The 16,837-nt window shown below is 41.7% G+C and overlaps 2 protein-coding genes across 3 annotated transcripts; one reads left to right on the top strand and one right to left on the bottom strand.

The window, feature by feature from the left end:
- Positions 4,940-8,486, bottom strand: LOC8058180. 2 transcript variants are annotated; one of them, XM_021466233.1, is made up of 3 exons: positions 8,356-8,486; positions 7,738-8,045; positions 4,940-6,904 (listed from the first exon to the last, which is right to left on the bottom strand). In XM_021466233.1, the coding sequence occupies exon 3, from the start codon at positions 6,859-6,861 to the stop codon at positions 5,755-5,757; it is 1,107 nt and encodes a 368-aa protein (XP_021321908.1). In that variant the 5' UTR covers positions 6,862-6,904; positions 7,738-8,045; positions 8,356-8,486; the 3' UTR covers positions 4,940-5,754. The 2 variants fall into 2 exon arrangements, with proteins under 2 accessions (XP_021321908.1, XP_002442040.1); XM_002441995.2 differs by lacking the exon at positions 7,738-8,045 and having other exon boundaries at positions 8,356-8,485.
- Positions 15,969-16,570, top strand: LOC110437682. Its single transcript, XM_021466244.1, has 2 exons — positions 15,969-16,188; positions 16,279-16,570. The coding sequence occupies exons 1-2, from the start codon at positions 16,051-16,053 to the stop codon at positions 16,471-16,473; spliced, it is 333 nt and encodes a 110-aa protein (XP_021321919.1). The 5' UTR covers positions 15,969-16,050; the 3' UTR covers positions 16,474-16,570.

Here is a 16,837-nt window from a genome sequence, read left to right as displayed (position 1 = left end):
GAGTTTCTCATATCTCTTCCCTATCTTTCTACACTTGGTACACCATGGTCACCTTAGCGTAAATATACGTGTGGCATGGTACCGTGCATCCGGATAAGTAGGTGTTGACGGTCCTTAAGTATCAAATTTAATTATCAAATAAATAAAGAAAAGGATCCAAATGAAATCAACATCTAGACTTAGGATTTTATCTGACAGAATTCCACGAGTTTTGGTGTTTGTCTATTTCTGCAGGGGGTTATCAGGAAATACGGAAGAAAGGCCCACACGTCGGGATTACATAGAGATATTAACGTGCCGCGCAATTATCTTACATCTAGAAGACTCCAGAAGCCACGAGACCGAAGCGGAGGCGAAACGGGGCCAGAGGCAGGGCGCCCGCCCTCCTGCCCTGGGCGCCCGCCCCCTCCCTAAGTCCAATCAGGACTCTGCTTCGTGGGAGATCTCTACCGACCTAAAGGATGAATCTAAACCATACAATCTATGTCGGTTTGATCCAATGGCCCATATTCACTTGAAGGGACTATAAAACCAGACCCTCTGGCCCCTGGAGGAGAGAGCCTCTCAACCCTAATTCATTGTTCCATCAAGGGAGAAGAAGCCCCTGATCAAGATTAGAGCCACCACATCAATTAAATATCTAGATTAGCATAGCTACATAGGATTAGAACTAGAAGGAGTCAATCTTCGATTAGTTTCCGGATCTGTCAAGAGGATTCTTGGTAATTCTCTAATTGTGCTTCTAATTACTTTCTAATTATCTTTGTTCTTCAATATTATGAATATGACTTTGTTCTACTTCAATATATTGCTTATGACTTTGCTCTACTTGCTTATATTCAAGATTATATTGTTTTTAGTTTATCATAGTTATGTACTTGGCTTAGTTAGATTCGATCTATATACATGCTTAGGATCGTATAGCGTTTATCCATCGGATCCATGGGTAAATGATAGATATTGTGTAGGCGTGGTGCTTATACCGTATTTATCTGCGATTGTACCCAATATGCCAGATCGTGGGGTCGTTCGTGATAGTGACAGCTTCATTGATTCTTATATAGTCCCCCTCTCGTGTATTGGGCTGGCAGAGCAACATTATTACAGGGGAGTGATTGCTATGTTTCTCATATTCCTTGCTAATATCACTATGCATGGGCGTAGTCTTGTCTCGCAAGGATTGCTAAGTATGCTTGCACTAACTATGATAATGCTAGACTATATAGTTGAGAATAACTTAGGGAATATTCTTGTAGTTCGTTCTAATACCATGCTAATGACTTTCTAGAGTATCTAATTGAGGTGCTTATCATATTTATTATGTGGCTAGATCAGATTAGTTATCCTTGTCACTATTATTATTTCATATATCTTTTATGTGACACTTATCCCTGTATGATGAGTTAGATACAATGTTCTCAATTATACATGCAATGATAGATGCTCAATCTCATATTCTATTCTGTAATCAATATTGATGATTGCTAATCCCTTCCCAGTGGTAAAAATATAAATAACGATACCTAGAATACTTCCCGGTTAAAATGCTGCATCGGTATTAATCTGTGCGTTTGCAGATCTCATTCATTATTTATTTAGAAGAGCAATTGCATATTTCAATACCGCGTCTCTTATATCATGCTGGGGATGACAACTTGGCTTAAGTGGTGTGAGGGATAGGTTTGGCATTTTTGGCACCGTTACTAGATTTAGAGAACTTAGTCTACTTTTGGTAATGATGTTAAGAATACCCAACAGTAGGATGAGGTGGAAAAGGAAAAGAAGAAAAGACAGGGTTTCATGTGAAGAAAAGCTCAAGAAAAAGATCTAGTGGAAGAGCTTAAACAAGTACAAAAATAAATTTAGAGTTTCTAATGTAAAATATAAGACCAGATCGTAGAAAAAAAAAGCATTGAGAAAAAAACTTTTAAGATAAAAATATAGGAAACTTTTGGAGATGACTTATGTCACATGCCCAACACGGGTTGTACTCATCGGCGGAGAAAACGGGCCAACCAAGGACCAAGCAGGGGGCACCACCGCTGCCACACACCTCGCGCAGCTAGGCTGCCCTAGGAGGGGTGTGCGCCTAAAAGGGGAGGGTGAAGTGTCGAGATGGCGGACTAGAGGGGAGGTGAATAGTCCTTTCTAAAACCTATCGTGCCGGCTTATCGAAACAAATGCGGAATTAAAACTATCGGTCTAGCCAAGACTATATCCCTCTATCTAAGTTCTCTAATACCTTGTAAAAAGATCTTAAATAAGCAAACATGGTGCTTCCTTAGCAAGAGCTCACCTAACCAAATCTAGGAGCAAGATCATACAAACATATGCCACTAGTACTTTGCAAACCGAGGAACTCCTACACAAGTAGTAAACAAAAGCACAAAGCTTCTAGCAATGCTCAATAACAAGGCAACTAATGCCAAATTAGAGAGCGCAAACTACTTAGCTACACAAACTAAGAAATGTGACTATTAAGGTTACACAAACCAAATTAGCCACGCAAAGGAACTACTTCTAGCTACATAAGCAAGAAGGTAACTAGCAAGCTACACAAGCTAAACTAGTTACAAGAGCAACTACATAAGCACAAGTATATGATTGTAAATACAAGCTTGTGTTAGAGACTTGCAAACCAATGGGAACAACAATGTTGACATGATGATTTTCTCTCGAGGTTCACTTGGTTGCCACCAAGCTATGTCCCCGTTGAGACAACTCCAAGGCTGTCATCGGTCCTCTTGCTAGTGGTGACCCGCAAGTCATACTCTCCCACGTTGAGTGCTTACCACAAGCTCTAGCACTTTACCTTTCCGGACCACTTGTCGCCCTTCGCGTCTCGTTCTACTAGAGTTGCTCTTCGCGATCCCCGTGGGGTGAGTACCTTACCCCTCACAATCACTTCTCTGGAGCATCACATAATCTTTTTGTGTGCTTCGATAGAGTCACAAGCCACCAAACCGTCTAGGAGGTGGCAACCTCCAAGAGTAACAAGCACCACCGTCTTGCAACACGAATATCTAATGCCACTCGATGCAATTTCTTAATGCAATCACACTAGAATCACTCAGTCGCTATTGATTCACAATCTAGCAAGCACAAGTGAGTTAGAGGGCATCCAAGCACACCTACACAAGCCACCAAGGCGTGAGGGTGCTCAACAATTGGTCAAACTTGAGCCATCGGAGTCCTTACTGCATATCAGCGTGTCACTAACCGTTTGAACTCAACTGTTGCCACCAATGGCTAATTCGCACGTGCACCTAAAATAGTAGCACCGAACGCTCCGACGGTCCACACCTCAAAGAGGTTCAAAACTTCTCAGAGAGGCATCAGACGCGTCTGACAGAGTGCCATTGGACGTAGCCAGCGTCCGACGCGCACACCGAACGAAACCCTGGCTCATGTCCTTGCTGACATCACTCGGCACCGGATGCTCAACAGTGTCTGGCCAAGGTCCGACGTGAACTTGTCGGATGTGCCGATGCACCACTCAAAACTGTGCCATTTAGCCAGCACGCATCGGACGTTGGCCCAGCATCCGATGCCTCTGCAGCCAGCGTCCGGTGAGTGCTCCCACGATTTCTCTAAAATTTTTCTCCGGTGCAATGGAAAATGAGCACTTTATTTTCACGAAAATGCTGAATCCCTCTCTACAAGCTTGTGGGAACGACAAAACCTATGACTACATAGGATTTTACTGGAAAGATCCACCTCCTTTGCAAATGTGCCAACACCACCATGTGTAAACCACCAAGTGCATGTGTGTTAGCATTTCACAAATATTTTTTCAAAGGAGTTAACCTCTCAAACTTGCCATGCCACTCGATCCTAACATGTATGCAGAGTTAGATCGCTCAAGTGGCACTAGATAATCGATATGCAAACAAGTTTGCCCCTCTTGATAGTACGGCCATCTATCCTAAATCCAGTCATAAACTTCTCTACACACTCATTACTGGTGAAATAGAAATGCCCTAGGTTATACCTTTACCTTGCGCCTTCCATTCCACCTCCTCCAATGTTGATGCAACACATGCACCAACCAATCAACAAATAATACGATCCACTTCATATCATCATGTGACTGTATTGGTTCATCGATCTTGACCTCACTTGCTCTTCACCGTTGCATCGGTCCATTGGCGCCAAGTCTTGCTCAAGCTTCACCGTCACACGCGGTCCCTCGCTTCAAAGCCTCCGACTTACCCTTCACACTTGCAACCGGTCCGTTAAACCAAGCCTCGTCTTGATCTTCTCCACCTTGGTCACATGACTCCATGTCATGTCTCATATGCAATGAGCTTCTCCATCATCATTATTCACCTATGGACTAATCTTCTGTGTAAACACTATTAGTCCACCTAAGTCTTCACTCAATTACTAAAACCAATAGGACCTTTCAGAGAGGGTGCCACGGCCACGGGCCACCGTCGCTGTCGTCTCCGTTATTGCTATCTATGGTTACAATATACTAATTGCAGTTGGTTTTTAGAAAGAGTTTGTTAAGATAGAAAGTTGAGAGTTTGTTAGATGGAAAGAAGAATCCGTGTTTGATAAGGATCTCCTAGTTTGCTTGCAAGTCAAATCCTCTAGGGACTATAAATACTTAGGGATATGTAATGAGATGAATGAAGTAATAGATGAGCGAAAACTCTTTTCCTATCTCTCTCTTGCGGTATGCCCCCTCTCCCTGCCCTAGCCACCAGCCCTGCTCTCCACACCGCCGCCCTCTCTGCCTAGACGCCATCCCTGCCTAGGCCGCCGGTGACTGCCCCGATCATGACTGTTACAACTTCTTTGTTTCTTCCCTATACTAATTTGTGAATTGACAAATACTATATTTTGAGGGACAAAATATTGAGAACTCTTGGAGATTCTCTAGTGGAGGGAGTGCATGCCAATTTAGCTAGTAGCCACTGTGTCATCAAGAAGAGAAATGGAACAGGATACTTTGCCCATGCTAAACTCTAGTAAGCATCAATCAATCCATGGGGCCACGTAGGAACATAAGAAACCATCAGGTTTTCTATATAACTTTCTCTTTTATAAATATGATGTGGTCGGCAGCCAACACGAAAAAGATCATCTTAACATCGACACAAAGTGTTGAGATGGGGTTTTTCTTCACGCCTCGTAGTCCATCAGTTTCTGCAAAACAGCGCAGCCGCCAAAGGATTTTGCATACGGCAGCGCCAGCTTTCTAGGATTTGTTGCCATCTGAGTCGATTCCGCTGAACGTGAACCAAACATTGCAAGCCTCTGAACACTTCTGCGTGGATGGCCAAGCAAAGCGGTAGGCGACAAATGCTAAGAATACAAGTGGCACTTGTACTGCTGCACTTGCTAATGCAGATGTATGCATATGACATCTTTTCGCAGATACTTGAACGGGAAGCTTCAACTTTACATGCTACATCTTTGCAGTTGCAGTTGCAGATGCCATTATCATTATGCCATACTACATCATGATGCAAGGGCACCAGAATCTGATGTCAGATCTAGATTAGCATTGCCAAAAAAAAAGGACCTGAAACTGACATCAGACAACAGGTCCTATATATATTGAGGATTACGAAGCACACCATCTTGGTTTACAAAAACCCTGCCTTTGACATCACAGCAATGCTAATGCACGGATACTTAAATCCACAATGTAATGGCTGCTGATTGCTACAGACAGACCTATGGAAGAACCTATGTGGATCGCTCATGGTAGGTTGCTTACAGCAGGATGATTGCATAGGCCAACTACCTTGGAGATATCCATAGATTAAATTGGTGGTCTGACGAATCCGAGCCCATGCCTTCATGGCCATCAAACTCATCCAATCCAATCAACTCTTCAATCCGACTCTTCTTATCCGCTAGTTTCTGGACGTCTGATGCTTCATTCTTTTTAGTAGAATGATGATCTGCCTGCAATTGTGGAGTGCTAACCTTTCTTGGACCACCAAGTTTCAGGTGAGGTGGCCTTCGTTTCTGGTGATGACTGGAGGGTACAGATGCTTTTGTTGTCCTGCTTAACCTGGAGGGAACTGCAGGCGTCTTCTGAATCTTCTCTTGGGAGGAGGCCGTGCTTCCTTTTGGGTCTGAATTGCTAGTCCTTTGACGCGGTTCAATGCACTTCTTCACTGAAGAAAGTGTGTTCTTGCGGAGCCTCTGCAAGATTGGATTCAAGTGACGAACTTCAGCATACCTGAGATCCGTTGTGTTCCTACGAGGCGACACACTCAGAAATTTGTCAAATTCAGGACTGTTGTAGGAAGTGCACTCAAATGGCCAGAATATTGGCTCATCAGAGTCGTTGGCTTCTTTGCCCTGCAATGTTCCTGTACTATAACTGGAAGGACCAAACTGGAGGCTTCTGATTGAACTGAAAGAAGGGCTGGGGAAATCAAAACCGAGTACATCTGGAAGCTGTTCCTTGTCTGGCAGCAAGGCAGAATCCTCAGCTTCAAGATCTAAAGAAGAAACCCAGATATCTGTTCTGTCAAGATCCTCAGACTGAGTATCTGACTGTACAGTGAATGGCGTACTGGGGGTACTGATCGTAGATGATTGTTCGCTGAGAGAGCTAGCATATGAAGAATCACCCCATTCCGAGTCTGAAAGAACAAAGGGTAAACCGTTCTCTTCAAGACTCCATTTAACTGCATCCTCCTCGGTAGCAACCTGCTTAAAACTTTTTAGGGATAAATTAAGGATGGCCAAAGGACATTCCTTGTCAGGACATGAAGAAGTTGCAATCTCCTCGCTATCATTGGAACTAGATAATGATAACTGTGTTGAGAACTGATCATGAAGTGAAGTTGTCTTGTTGTCAAGTTCTGAACCATCAAAATCGTTGGTCCCCATGCTGTCCTTTGTATTTTACATCAACTTAAAAGATCCATTCAACCTAATATTATATAAACAAGAACTGTTAGTGGAAAAACGGCACACTAACCAATTGTTGAGTTTTACAAGAAAAACAATAAGGAAACAATAGAAGCTGAAACAAAATAAGCTAGGATAACACCTTAAATATTTGACTGAAGCATGTATTGCCACTGTAGTTGACAGAATCAAACTAAGGCCTGGTTCAGTTCGTGAAAATTTTTGGATTTCGCTACTGTAGCACTTTCATTTGTTTGTGGCAAATATTGTCCAATCATAAACTATCTAGGGTCAAAAGATTCGTCTCGCGATTTACAGGCAAACTGTGTAATTAGTTTTTGTTTTTGTCTATATTTAATGCTTCATACATGTGCCGCAAGATTCGATGTGACGGAGAATCTTGAAAAATTTTGGGAACTAAACAAGGCCTAATACACTCTGAGAATTAAGTGGTTCAATAAAAACAATCTAGACTTTGCATCACACATGATATTTTCATTTCTTCTTACTCGAATATATTCTGAAAAGTATCCCATAGAAAGCCTAAAAAACATTAGTATTTTATTCAAAAAGGCACTTTTCTTCATTGACCAGGGTTTTATATCTGCACCATTTCATATAGCCACACTGCTTTGCTAACCACTTCAGCTACATATGGGCTTTTAAAAACAAAAGCGACCCACTCCCGCCTATGAAAAGTCCGTAATGTGTGAATGTTGTTTTCATTATCACTAGCAGGTTCAGGTGTCCCAACAAGACCAAAAAGAAAATATATTACTCTGCAGTCAGATAAGTACTGGATAAAGAATTCCAGGTTCCAGCAATGGGCCACTAAAATCAACCTGACGCTCTTACCTCCTCCAGTCAAGGGAACAAGTCCATTCACATTATGATAGTCTTCCAAAGGTTCAGAAATGGTCAGAGTGGAGAAGGTGTGATAGACTGATAGTGATATGCAAAGAATTATTTTTTTCGTTTAAAACATAAATATTGATATCATTGCCGCTGTTCAGATTTCTTCGTCCACATACACAATGATGCATACAACTAGTGACTAGAAACAATAAAATCACCGCCATCTGGAATTTCTATGCAGGGTTCAGTGTTCTCCAAGATAAACAAGAATCCCAAATTACTCTGTTGCTGATGCAGAGTTATAACACCTAGAGTTTCATAGTGGCACAAACAAGTAAAAAGTTATTGGCATCATAGACAACCTCCTGACAATGAATTACTTCTAGGTAAACTACAGAACTGTGGTTCTGATTAATAACCAAAGAAAAGAAAAACAGGGGATACGAAATATGTCGCATCTGGAAATCGAAACAGACGGAAAAAGGAACATAAATCTCGCTTAAGAACGCTACCTCTCGTGGAAACAGGTAAAAATCACCAAAAGAAATGGAAAAAGGGGGGCAATAAACCAAAGGAGAGCATGCAGTAACCAGAGAAAAGGGAGGGACAGTTCGTTACCTGAATCCATGGTTCTTGGCGAAGCCGCCAAACCCTTCTCCGCTGCGCGCCCTCTCCGTCCTTCCTCTGATGGAGCGGTTTTAAGACTTGGGTTATGGTAGTGGTCTCTACTTTTTGCTGTTGGGACCTCCAATTCCTCAGGGTTCACATTTCGATCCCAAAAATTTAGAAAATGTATCGATAAGTTTTCTTACCTGAAATGGGAAGGCAAGATATTCAGGTGATTGTGTGCAATAGTATCAACAATATCATGTGTTTCCTTAATGGATTTCGTGCAATGGTGTCAATTTTACACCTATATAATTGATATTTAATTTTTATACTAGGTAGCGTGTCTGTACATTGCTACGAGATAACTAACATTTTTTATACTAAAAACACACGGATCACACGATAAAATAACAATATTATAAAAAATAAATACCAATATTAAAGTGATATTTAATTAAAAAACAAACTTCATAAAATTAAGACCTAAGAGCGTGGCGTCACAGTCACGGAGAGCGCATCGTCACGATGAACACTATGCACAAGCGGCCATATAAACATGGGGTCTGCGGACCGTAATACATTGGTCGCTCTCACACTAACCATATTGTCTCTAGTGCTCAGGCTATCTCCAACAGGGAGACCCATTTGGGAACCCAAACCTAAAATGGGTCTCCAACACAATACCTATAGCCTCCAACAGAGTACCCATACAGAAGACCTATTTTGGGTATCAGGAGAGGCATAACCCAAATTTAGATATCCTCTCTCCTCGAGACCCATTTGCAGAGAGTGTTGTCTTTTAGGTCTTGTTGTTGGAGAAGACTAAAAATAGGTATGGAACCTTTTACCTGTAGCGCTACCCAAAGGACAAATGGGTCTTGTATTTTGGGTGACGATTGTTGGAGATAGTCTCATCGAAGACAGTATAGGCACTCATCGACACAGGCATAATCTAGATAAAGCTTTATATAGTATACAATCAATTGCACTAATGCAAAGAAAACATGCAGCTTGTATGAAAGATAAAAAGCTTTAATTGCATATTTAAATGTCTTCTTATCTGTTACTTTCTGTTGAAAAAGTTAAAAAGTCAACGGATGGTAGATAGACAACAATAGTTTTTAATCACAGTTTGATCAGTTGTTTTTGCTTCTATGCCATAGCAAAAGACGTATTTATGTTAGCTAATCAGCTTCATCTTTCTATTTAGGCTGATCATACATTGGGATGTGTTGATCATACATTGGGAATATGTTCCTATTTAGTCACAATAGCTAAAGCAAGTGCTAAAATTTGATGAATGTATGGTATATTGCCATAATCACTACTATTAAAATCTTTTAGGAGGAAAACCCCTTTGAAGGCGGTTGGGCCAACGGCTCGCCTCAGCTAATCGTGGTCTATTAACTAAGACGGGCATTGTAACGTAACTGCTTCAGTTATTACATTAACCGAGGCAGGCATTGTAGCGTAACCGCCTCGGTTAATCGATATTAACCGAGGCAGTAACGTTACAATGCCCGCCTGGATTAATGGTTACAACAAAAAATAATTCATAACTTTTGCATGAATTTAGATGAAGACAAACTTTATATCAAAAATGTAGCTTTCGACGAGATCTACAACATTGTAGTCGAAAAGTTTTTGAATTGAAATTGTTTAGGTTCCGAAAATATTGTTTTAAGTGTGCATATTTTGAAATTTAAAATTTAAAATTATCAAACAATCTCAAATATTGATATTGTCTACAGAAAAGTTATAGTTCTCAATAGAATCTACAACTTTGTGAAGATGTTTAGAGTCTCAAATATGTGTTTAAAGGTTATACATTTTGAAATTTAAATATTTGAATTCCTAAATGATCTCTAATGTTCACATAGTTAATACCAAAGTTCTAGTAGCCCACCTGATCTACATGTTTGATATTGATAATTTTTTTATTTAAAGTCACCTAGAGTCTCAAATATATGTCTAAAATTCACATGTTTTAAGGCTCAGTTTTTTGAATTTTTTTCAAACTACCTCTGATGGCGATACATTATATACCAAAGTTGTAGACTCAATAAGATTTAAAACTTTATAGTTAAAAGTTTTTTCATTTGAATTCATTTAATAGCTAAAATACCTAATGTAAGATTATGAAATATTGATATAAAAAATAAGTATTATATGTATGTATAAATGATTTGTTTTTTGGGTTTTTTCATAAATATTAACCGACCGTCTGGTTAGGTCCGATTAACCATATAACCTTGAGCGCTTCAGTTAATGCTTTTTGTCCGCCTCTATTTTTTTTGCTAACATTAATCGAGGTGGGCACCTTCACGTGACCGTCGGGTTAGATCCGATTAATCATGACATTTCATTGGAGCGTCTCGGTTAATGCTTTTCGTCCGTCTCCATGAAGTTTTTGTGTAGTAGTGAATGCTATTGCAAATCTCCTGTATTATTTGAATGGCCAGCCAGTGCATGCTCAATTGTTTTTACAGATCACTGGCATAGTGGCATGGACACGTAGTGCTGTGACGTTGAGGGTCTCCGTGGACTACTGCAACCCGCAAGCCTCGATGTGGATCACGATGATGACTTGTTGCCGTGGCCGCCCGTGGATGCCGCGGCCGGTGCTCTCAACACCTTATGGCTTGCCTGCATGCTGCTGCCCCGTGGATAGCTGCAGGTTGTTGGGCGGAAAGGAGGCTTGCGGCGTAGATATTGCAATTGCAAACCTCATGTTCTTTGAATGTCCTGTAAGCACTTGCTTATTTGTTTTTATCTAATACTTTTACAGAATCTGACATACCACGTAGTGCTTACTTACTGCAACGTTGAGAGGCTCTGTGGGTCTTGTTTAGTTCCAAACTTTTTTTTTTGCAAAATAAGCACTATAGCACTTTCGTTTGTATTTGACAAATATTGCTCAATTACAGTTTTAAAAGATTCGTCTCACAAATTATAAGTAAACTGTACAATTAGTTATTTCTTAGGTAAACTGTACAATTAGTTATTTCTTTTACCTATATTAAATGATTCATGTATATGCCGTAATATTCGATATGATGGGAAATATGAAAAATTTTACAAAATTTTTTAAGAACTAAACAAGGCCCTACTGCAACAGGTAGTCGTGGCCCTTGGCCATTGCTCTGCCGCGGCCGGTGCTCAACACCTTGAGGCACTAAAAGAACAAGAACAATATTGTAAGCAGAAGGATTATGGGTAGGATAGCACAGAGTTAGGATCGGAAGCACAGATATATCTTAGAACGGGAGAGTGCTTTACAAGTAATTGTTCAATGTTCTTTTTCTATATCCCTCTCCTATTTCGCCTGAACTACTTATCCCTTCACGGAAACGATTTCTGTGGTTCACACCCACTCCGGGCCTTGGGTCTTCGGGTTCGGCTTTCTGTTGCGGGCTCCGCGTCTGGGCTCTTGTGTCTGGGCAACGTCGTGAGTTGTTGATGGGCCGACGTTGTCCGTGCTTGGGGTTGTTGTAGTGGGAATCATGTTGTTGACAAATATCAGTCGGGTACTTCTCTCCTCTTCCTGCAGGTGCTACTCCAGTACCCCAACAATTGATTGGTCCAAGCAGAACAACAGTAGACACATCTTCACCAGCTATGCCAACTAATGCGGTTCCGAATGTCACAAACTACAACCAAGGTATAAATGTTGCACATGCAGGAACCAATGACGCCTCAAATCATGGTAACAACTACTCTACAGCCATGCTGGACAGGTGGTTAGAACCGTTTTCTACCTTAATTCAAGGAACACGATGCTACACCGATGCCTCAACTCAGCCAGATCAAACTCCCTCTCTTCACAGAGAAGCTGGAATTGGAGTCTTCATCATCAACACACAGGTGTCTCCTCTATTAAGCATTTTTATCAAGGCCGCAATGCAAAATTCAACATCCGTCCTAACGGCGGAATCAGCAGCTATGATGGTAGCAGCTGTGATCCTGCAAAAATTGAATCTCCAGGAGGCAACCTACAGTTGTCTGATAATCAACAGTTGGTCCACTTCTTAAACGGAGCCGACCTCTCTAATCCTCCTGATTGGAGAATCAAACCGTACACACAGATGATCAGTTCTCTCTTAGCAGGCACAAGCTCTTCCATTCGCAAGATTAGAAGATCTCAGAATCAAATGGCAGATGTGTTGGCTAGACAGTGTTTGGTTCTTGTGACACTCCAATCGGTAACCATAAACTTTGTAATGGTTCTAACAGCTTCTTGCTGTTAATTAACAAATGAGGTTGTTGTAAAAAAAATGCTCGATATGGATCACCACAATGACTCGTTGTCGTGGGCACCCGTGAATGCAAATTGGCCGGCGCTGAACACATCATGCTGCTTGCGTGCTGGTGCCCCGGAGCCGGCCACAGGTTGCTGGCGAGAAGGCTGCGTTGGAATGGCGTGAGGCCTAATGGGGCCGTGATGTGTACCAGCACCACGGAGCCTCTCGTCGTCGGTGAAGGACCCGGTGAAGACCTGAGCAGCTGGCGAGCGGAGCAGGAGCGGCAGCGGATGCTGTGGCAGCGTGACGCGGCCTTCGATTATTTACATCAGGAAATCTTTTACATCTTTTTACCTCTACGTTTTTTACATCAGGAATCCTTTTTTATTTTATTATTATTTTTGCACCCTTCCACCTTTACATCAATTTTATATCAGGAATCTTTTCTTATTTTTTATTTTTGTTACACCCTTCCACCTCTATGTTTACATATTCTTTTCCTCTTGTATATTTGTATCAGGAATCCTTACTTATTATTTATTTTATTTTCGTAACCTTCCACCCCTGTTCGGTCGAGTGTGGGATTGTAGGGAGGGGCGGACCGACGGAGCGACGATTACCACACGAAATGATGGTCTTATTTACTTTCTTTCTTTTTAGTTTTAGGAGAAACACGGTATGATGTTGGTGCTCAAATACACCCTCAACCCTACACTCATACCTATTGATGAGCATGTTAAATTGTCTACCACTAAAAATAGACAACTAAATTCATGGTTTACTAATGGAAAAAATATTGTCATTAAATCTTAGAATATCTTCTACTCCCTTCATTCTAAAATATACTCCCTCTTTTGTGTAATATAGTATATTGTAGAAATTTTAAGATAAATGAAGAGAAGAACGTAAAAGACACATATACCTTCATTTTATTTTTCTAATCAGATGCTATTATCAACGTCATTTAATGGTGATTGATTGATAAATGGAAAATATTTAATACAAAATTAGTTTTTGTCCTCTAGAATGTATTTTGAGGACAAATTTTGAATACTAGAATACACTATATTATAGGACAGAGCGAGTAGTGTATTATGGCATTTAAAACTTGTCCTCAAATATAGTACATTTGGGGAATAAGAAAATAATGCTTACTTAAATAAAAATACGTGATTATTTTGTACAAGGAAAGTTATGGCCTCTTGGGTGAAGTCCTGCCAAATACTAGCTCATATAAAACAACTGAGAGTAATTTCAAAGAAAAAAATAAAATCAATTTTCTTACTAGAAGGATGAAGCCACCTAAACGTGGCTTTTCTGACTTCATAGGTGAAGCCATTTGTAGAAAAACTACCAAACATGATCTCATGACCCCTTTGGAGAGGTCCGGCCACTCCACTACGGTGTTGATGTAGCAACAACTCGTATGAGTCAATGAAAAAAACTAGCTTCATTTCATCAAAAAAAAAACTAGCTTCACAGGTTCTCATTTGAGGAGGTGACTGCCTTCTTGTTATAGGGAGGAGGTGGCTGCCTTCTTCTTGTTATAGTGGGGCAACTCAATCACTAAACTATAATTTGTGCTAAGATATGATAAATAAGGTCTACTGGGTCCTATGAAAGAGATAAAGGGCATGAAGAGAGGAGAAGAAATCACAAAGATTTCAAGAAAACAAAAAGTTGTCTTGGCTAGACGATCCGACAAGGTAGAAATTGCATGCGCGAGACAAGCATTCAAGATGTCTAGCAAGCACCGGGATGGTGCACACTACTTTGTTGAATCGGCAGAACAGTTTGACATTTAAGCTTCCTTTGGAATGGAGGAGAAATATAGGAAGGATTTAAATCCTATAGGAAAAATTCCTATGAGGCTCTTTAGAACAAAGGAATATTTTCAAACAATCTTTTGAAATTCCTATGGATTAGACCATTGTTAAGGAATTTTGGAGGAAACTAACATAAGCTCTAACCTCAATGTTTTTGTTTCCTGCGCTTTTCCCACATTGCTTCCAAAAGGTCTCTAAAATCATGTAGGATTTCAAGTGTTAGGGCATTTCATTCCTACATTTTTCCCATTCCATTTTTTTGTAAATCCTTTGTTCCAAAGAGGCCCTAGAAGTTGAGCGTTAGCCAAATGGAGAATGGCCAAACACATTAACATAGACCACCTCTTGTGCATCATATAGATCCCCCCTCCGGCATTGTCCTCTCCTCTGACGACACTAACCCCCCTTTGGCTATCACACTCTCTTATTGTTATGATCGGTATTGGATACCATAGAAGGAAGAGAGGAGAGAAGGAGAGCATCGGGCATGCAACACCATAGATCATGTCTGTGGCCATGACTCGACAACCACCGAAGGAGGGGGGGGGGTTGCGGAAACTCTTTAGAGTATATTAAAAGGAAACACTTGTAGCAGGAGTAGTTAGGTAGGACAATAGATATTGTCACCCTACTCCTCTATTTTCCATGAGAAGCCTCCGAGATCACCATGACTCCTTCACGTTGATGATGTTGGAAGAGCCGGCCTTCTCCCTCTCATTCATATGCTCTCATGTCGCTAGGCTCTACCTCCTATGTTGTTATGCTCCCCTCTAGCCATTGCCCTCACATTTAGTGTATGAGCTCCTGAGGGTGTCACCCTTGAGCTTCCCTCTGTTTGGTTAAGAACATATCTACCCACCTCCATGTAGGATCTGGACACCTTTGTCTCCATCGCCAAGGTCCAATCATGGGAGCTTAGGTAAAGCCAATCTGTTATTTTTTTCTAGCTCGAGCTTCTCCACCGAGTGGTTGCTGCGAACAATTGTAAAAAAAAACCAGTTTCTCCTAAAATTTGAACCATTCCAAATAGGTCGTACGTTGTTTCTAGATTTTGGATGCCGAGGAATCACATTATTACAAGATGCAATAATAGTAAGGTTTTACGAGCAGAATATGTGATGGCCCATGTGATACTAGAGTAATTTGTTTCAGCTAAGAAAACCTGGCCTTTGCACTAAACATAAAATTATGTGATTGGAATGAAAAATAAGAAGTGTTTAACTATTTAGTTACCTTTGCGGAGACAATTTTCTTCCTACATTGATATGATTAATCATCTACAAAATGCATAGACCATATAGTGGATCAGACTATGACAAGTACTCCCTCCATTCCAAATTATAAGTCATTCCAAGAATCTTGGAGAGTCAAAATATCTCAAGTTTGACCAAATTTATATGATAAGATAATAACAAGGTAATGACTTGTTACCGGCTGGCCGTGTCTTTGTTCCGTCGCACGCAGCCACGCACGCTCCAATCCCACCCGCAGTATTTTGCATCCCACCGGACGCACGGTGCTCGTCCTCAACATTTCATTCCCCGCGTCTCTCTGCTCTCTCTCTCTCTCCCCTGGTGACCGGCGACCGCGAGCTCCTCCCCGGTGACTTCCTCACGCCTGCGCCCCACCGCCTCTCCATGCCCGCGCCGAGCTCCTTGCCGCCCCCATCCGCGCCGGCCATGGCGGATCCGTCGAAGATTGGGGACTGTTGCCCCAACCCTACGCCAGGTGTTCATCGATCCCTTGGCCGTTCGCCGGCGACGAGCACCCACCAGGTTCGTCCGCCCTTGCCTTTTCCTTCCCCTTCCTGCTGTGCGAAACCGAGATCTCTAACCCTAACGTAAGATATTTGCTATCTACCTCAGATCTGCGCCGTATTTGCAGTGGTGGCCAGGAGGTTGGGGCGGCATGGATCTGCTCGCGGGACCATCCAGCCCGTGGTGGCCGGCCTACCTCGCGGCCGCAATCGAAGGTGCCACGGCGGTAGCGGAGGAGGTGGGCTCTCGATCGCTGAGATGGAGGAGTGCAAGGATGTCAAAATCCTCGCCGTGGACATCTAGTTCCCTCCCACATGTGTCTAGTAGGTGACACCCTCGTCCCCCACTTTCGATTAGATATGTTCCCCACCATGTTGTCTCATGTGATGTGGTAGTGCTCCATATGTGAGACTCTTGGCACCCGACTAATTGTGGAGATCAGTAGCTACTATGCCGTGAGGATTTTTTTAGGCCAGTTTGGTAGGTGAATTTTCAGGTTTAGAAGGTGATCGAAATCGCATCAGTTGGAAAAGTGCAAATTACTGCTGCTGTTTTCACATAGATTTTGTGGATCGCTAGCAGTGGAGAGAATTGTTCTGTTTTTATAAGAAATTTCAATCAACCTCAAGTTCGACCCATCTGCTGCATTTGTCATGTTCAGGATTGA

This window comes from Sorghum bicolor, chromosome 8, assembly GCF_000003195.3.
Source record: "Sorghum bicolor cultivar BTx623 chromosome 8, Sorghum_bicolor_NCBIv3, whole genome shotgun sequence".
Lineage (NCBI taxonomy): Eukaryota > Viridiplantae > Streptophyta > Magnoliopsida > Poales > Poaceae > Sorghum > Sorghum bicolor.
The sequence above is the reverse complement of the archived record's forward strand: the minus strand, read 5'-3'. Positions and strand labels throughout refer to the sequence as shown.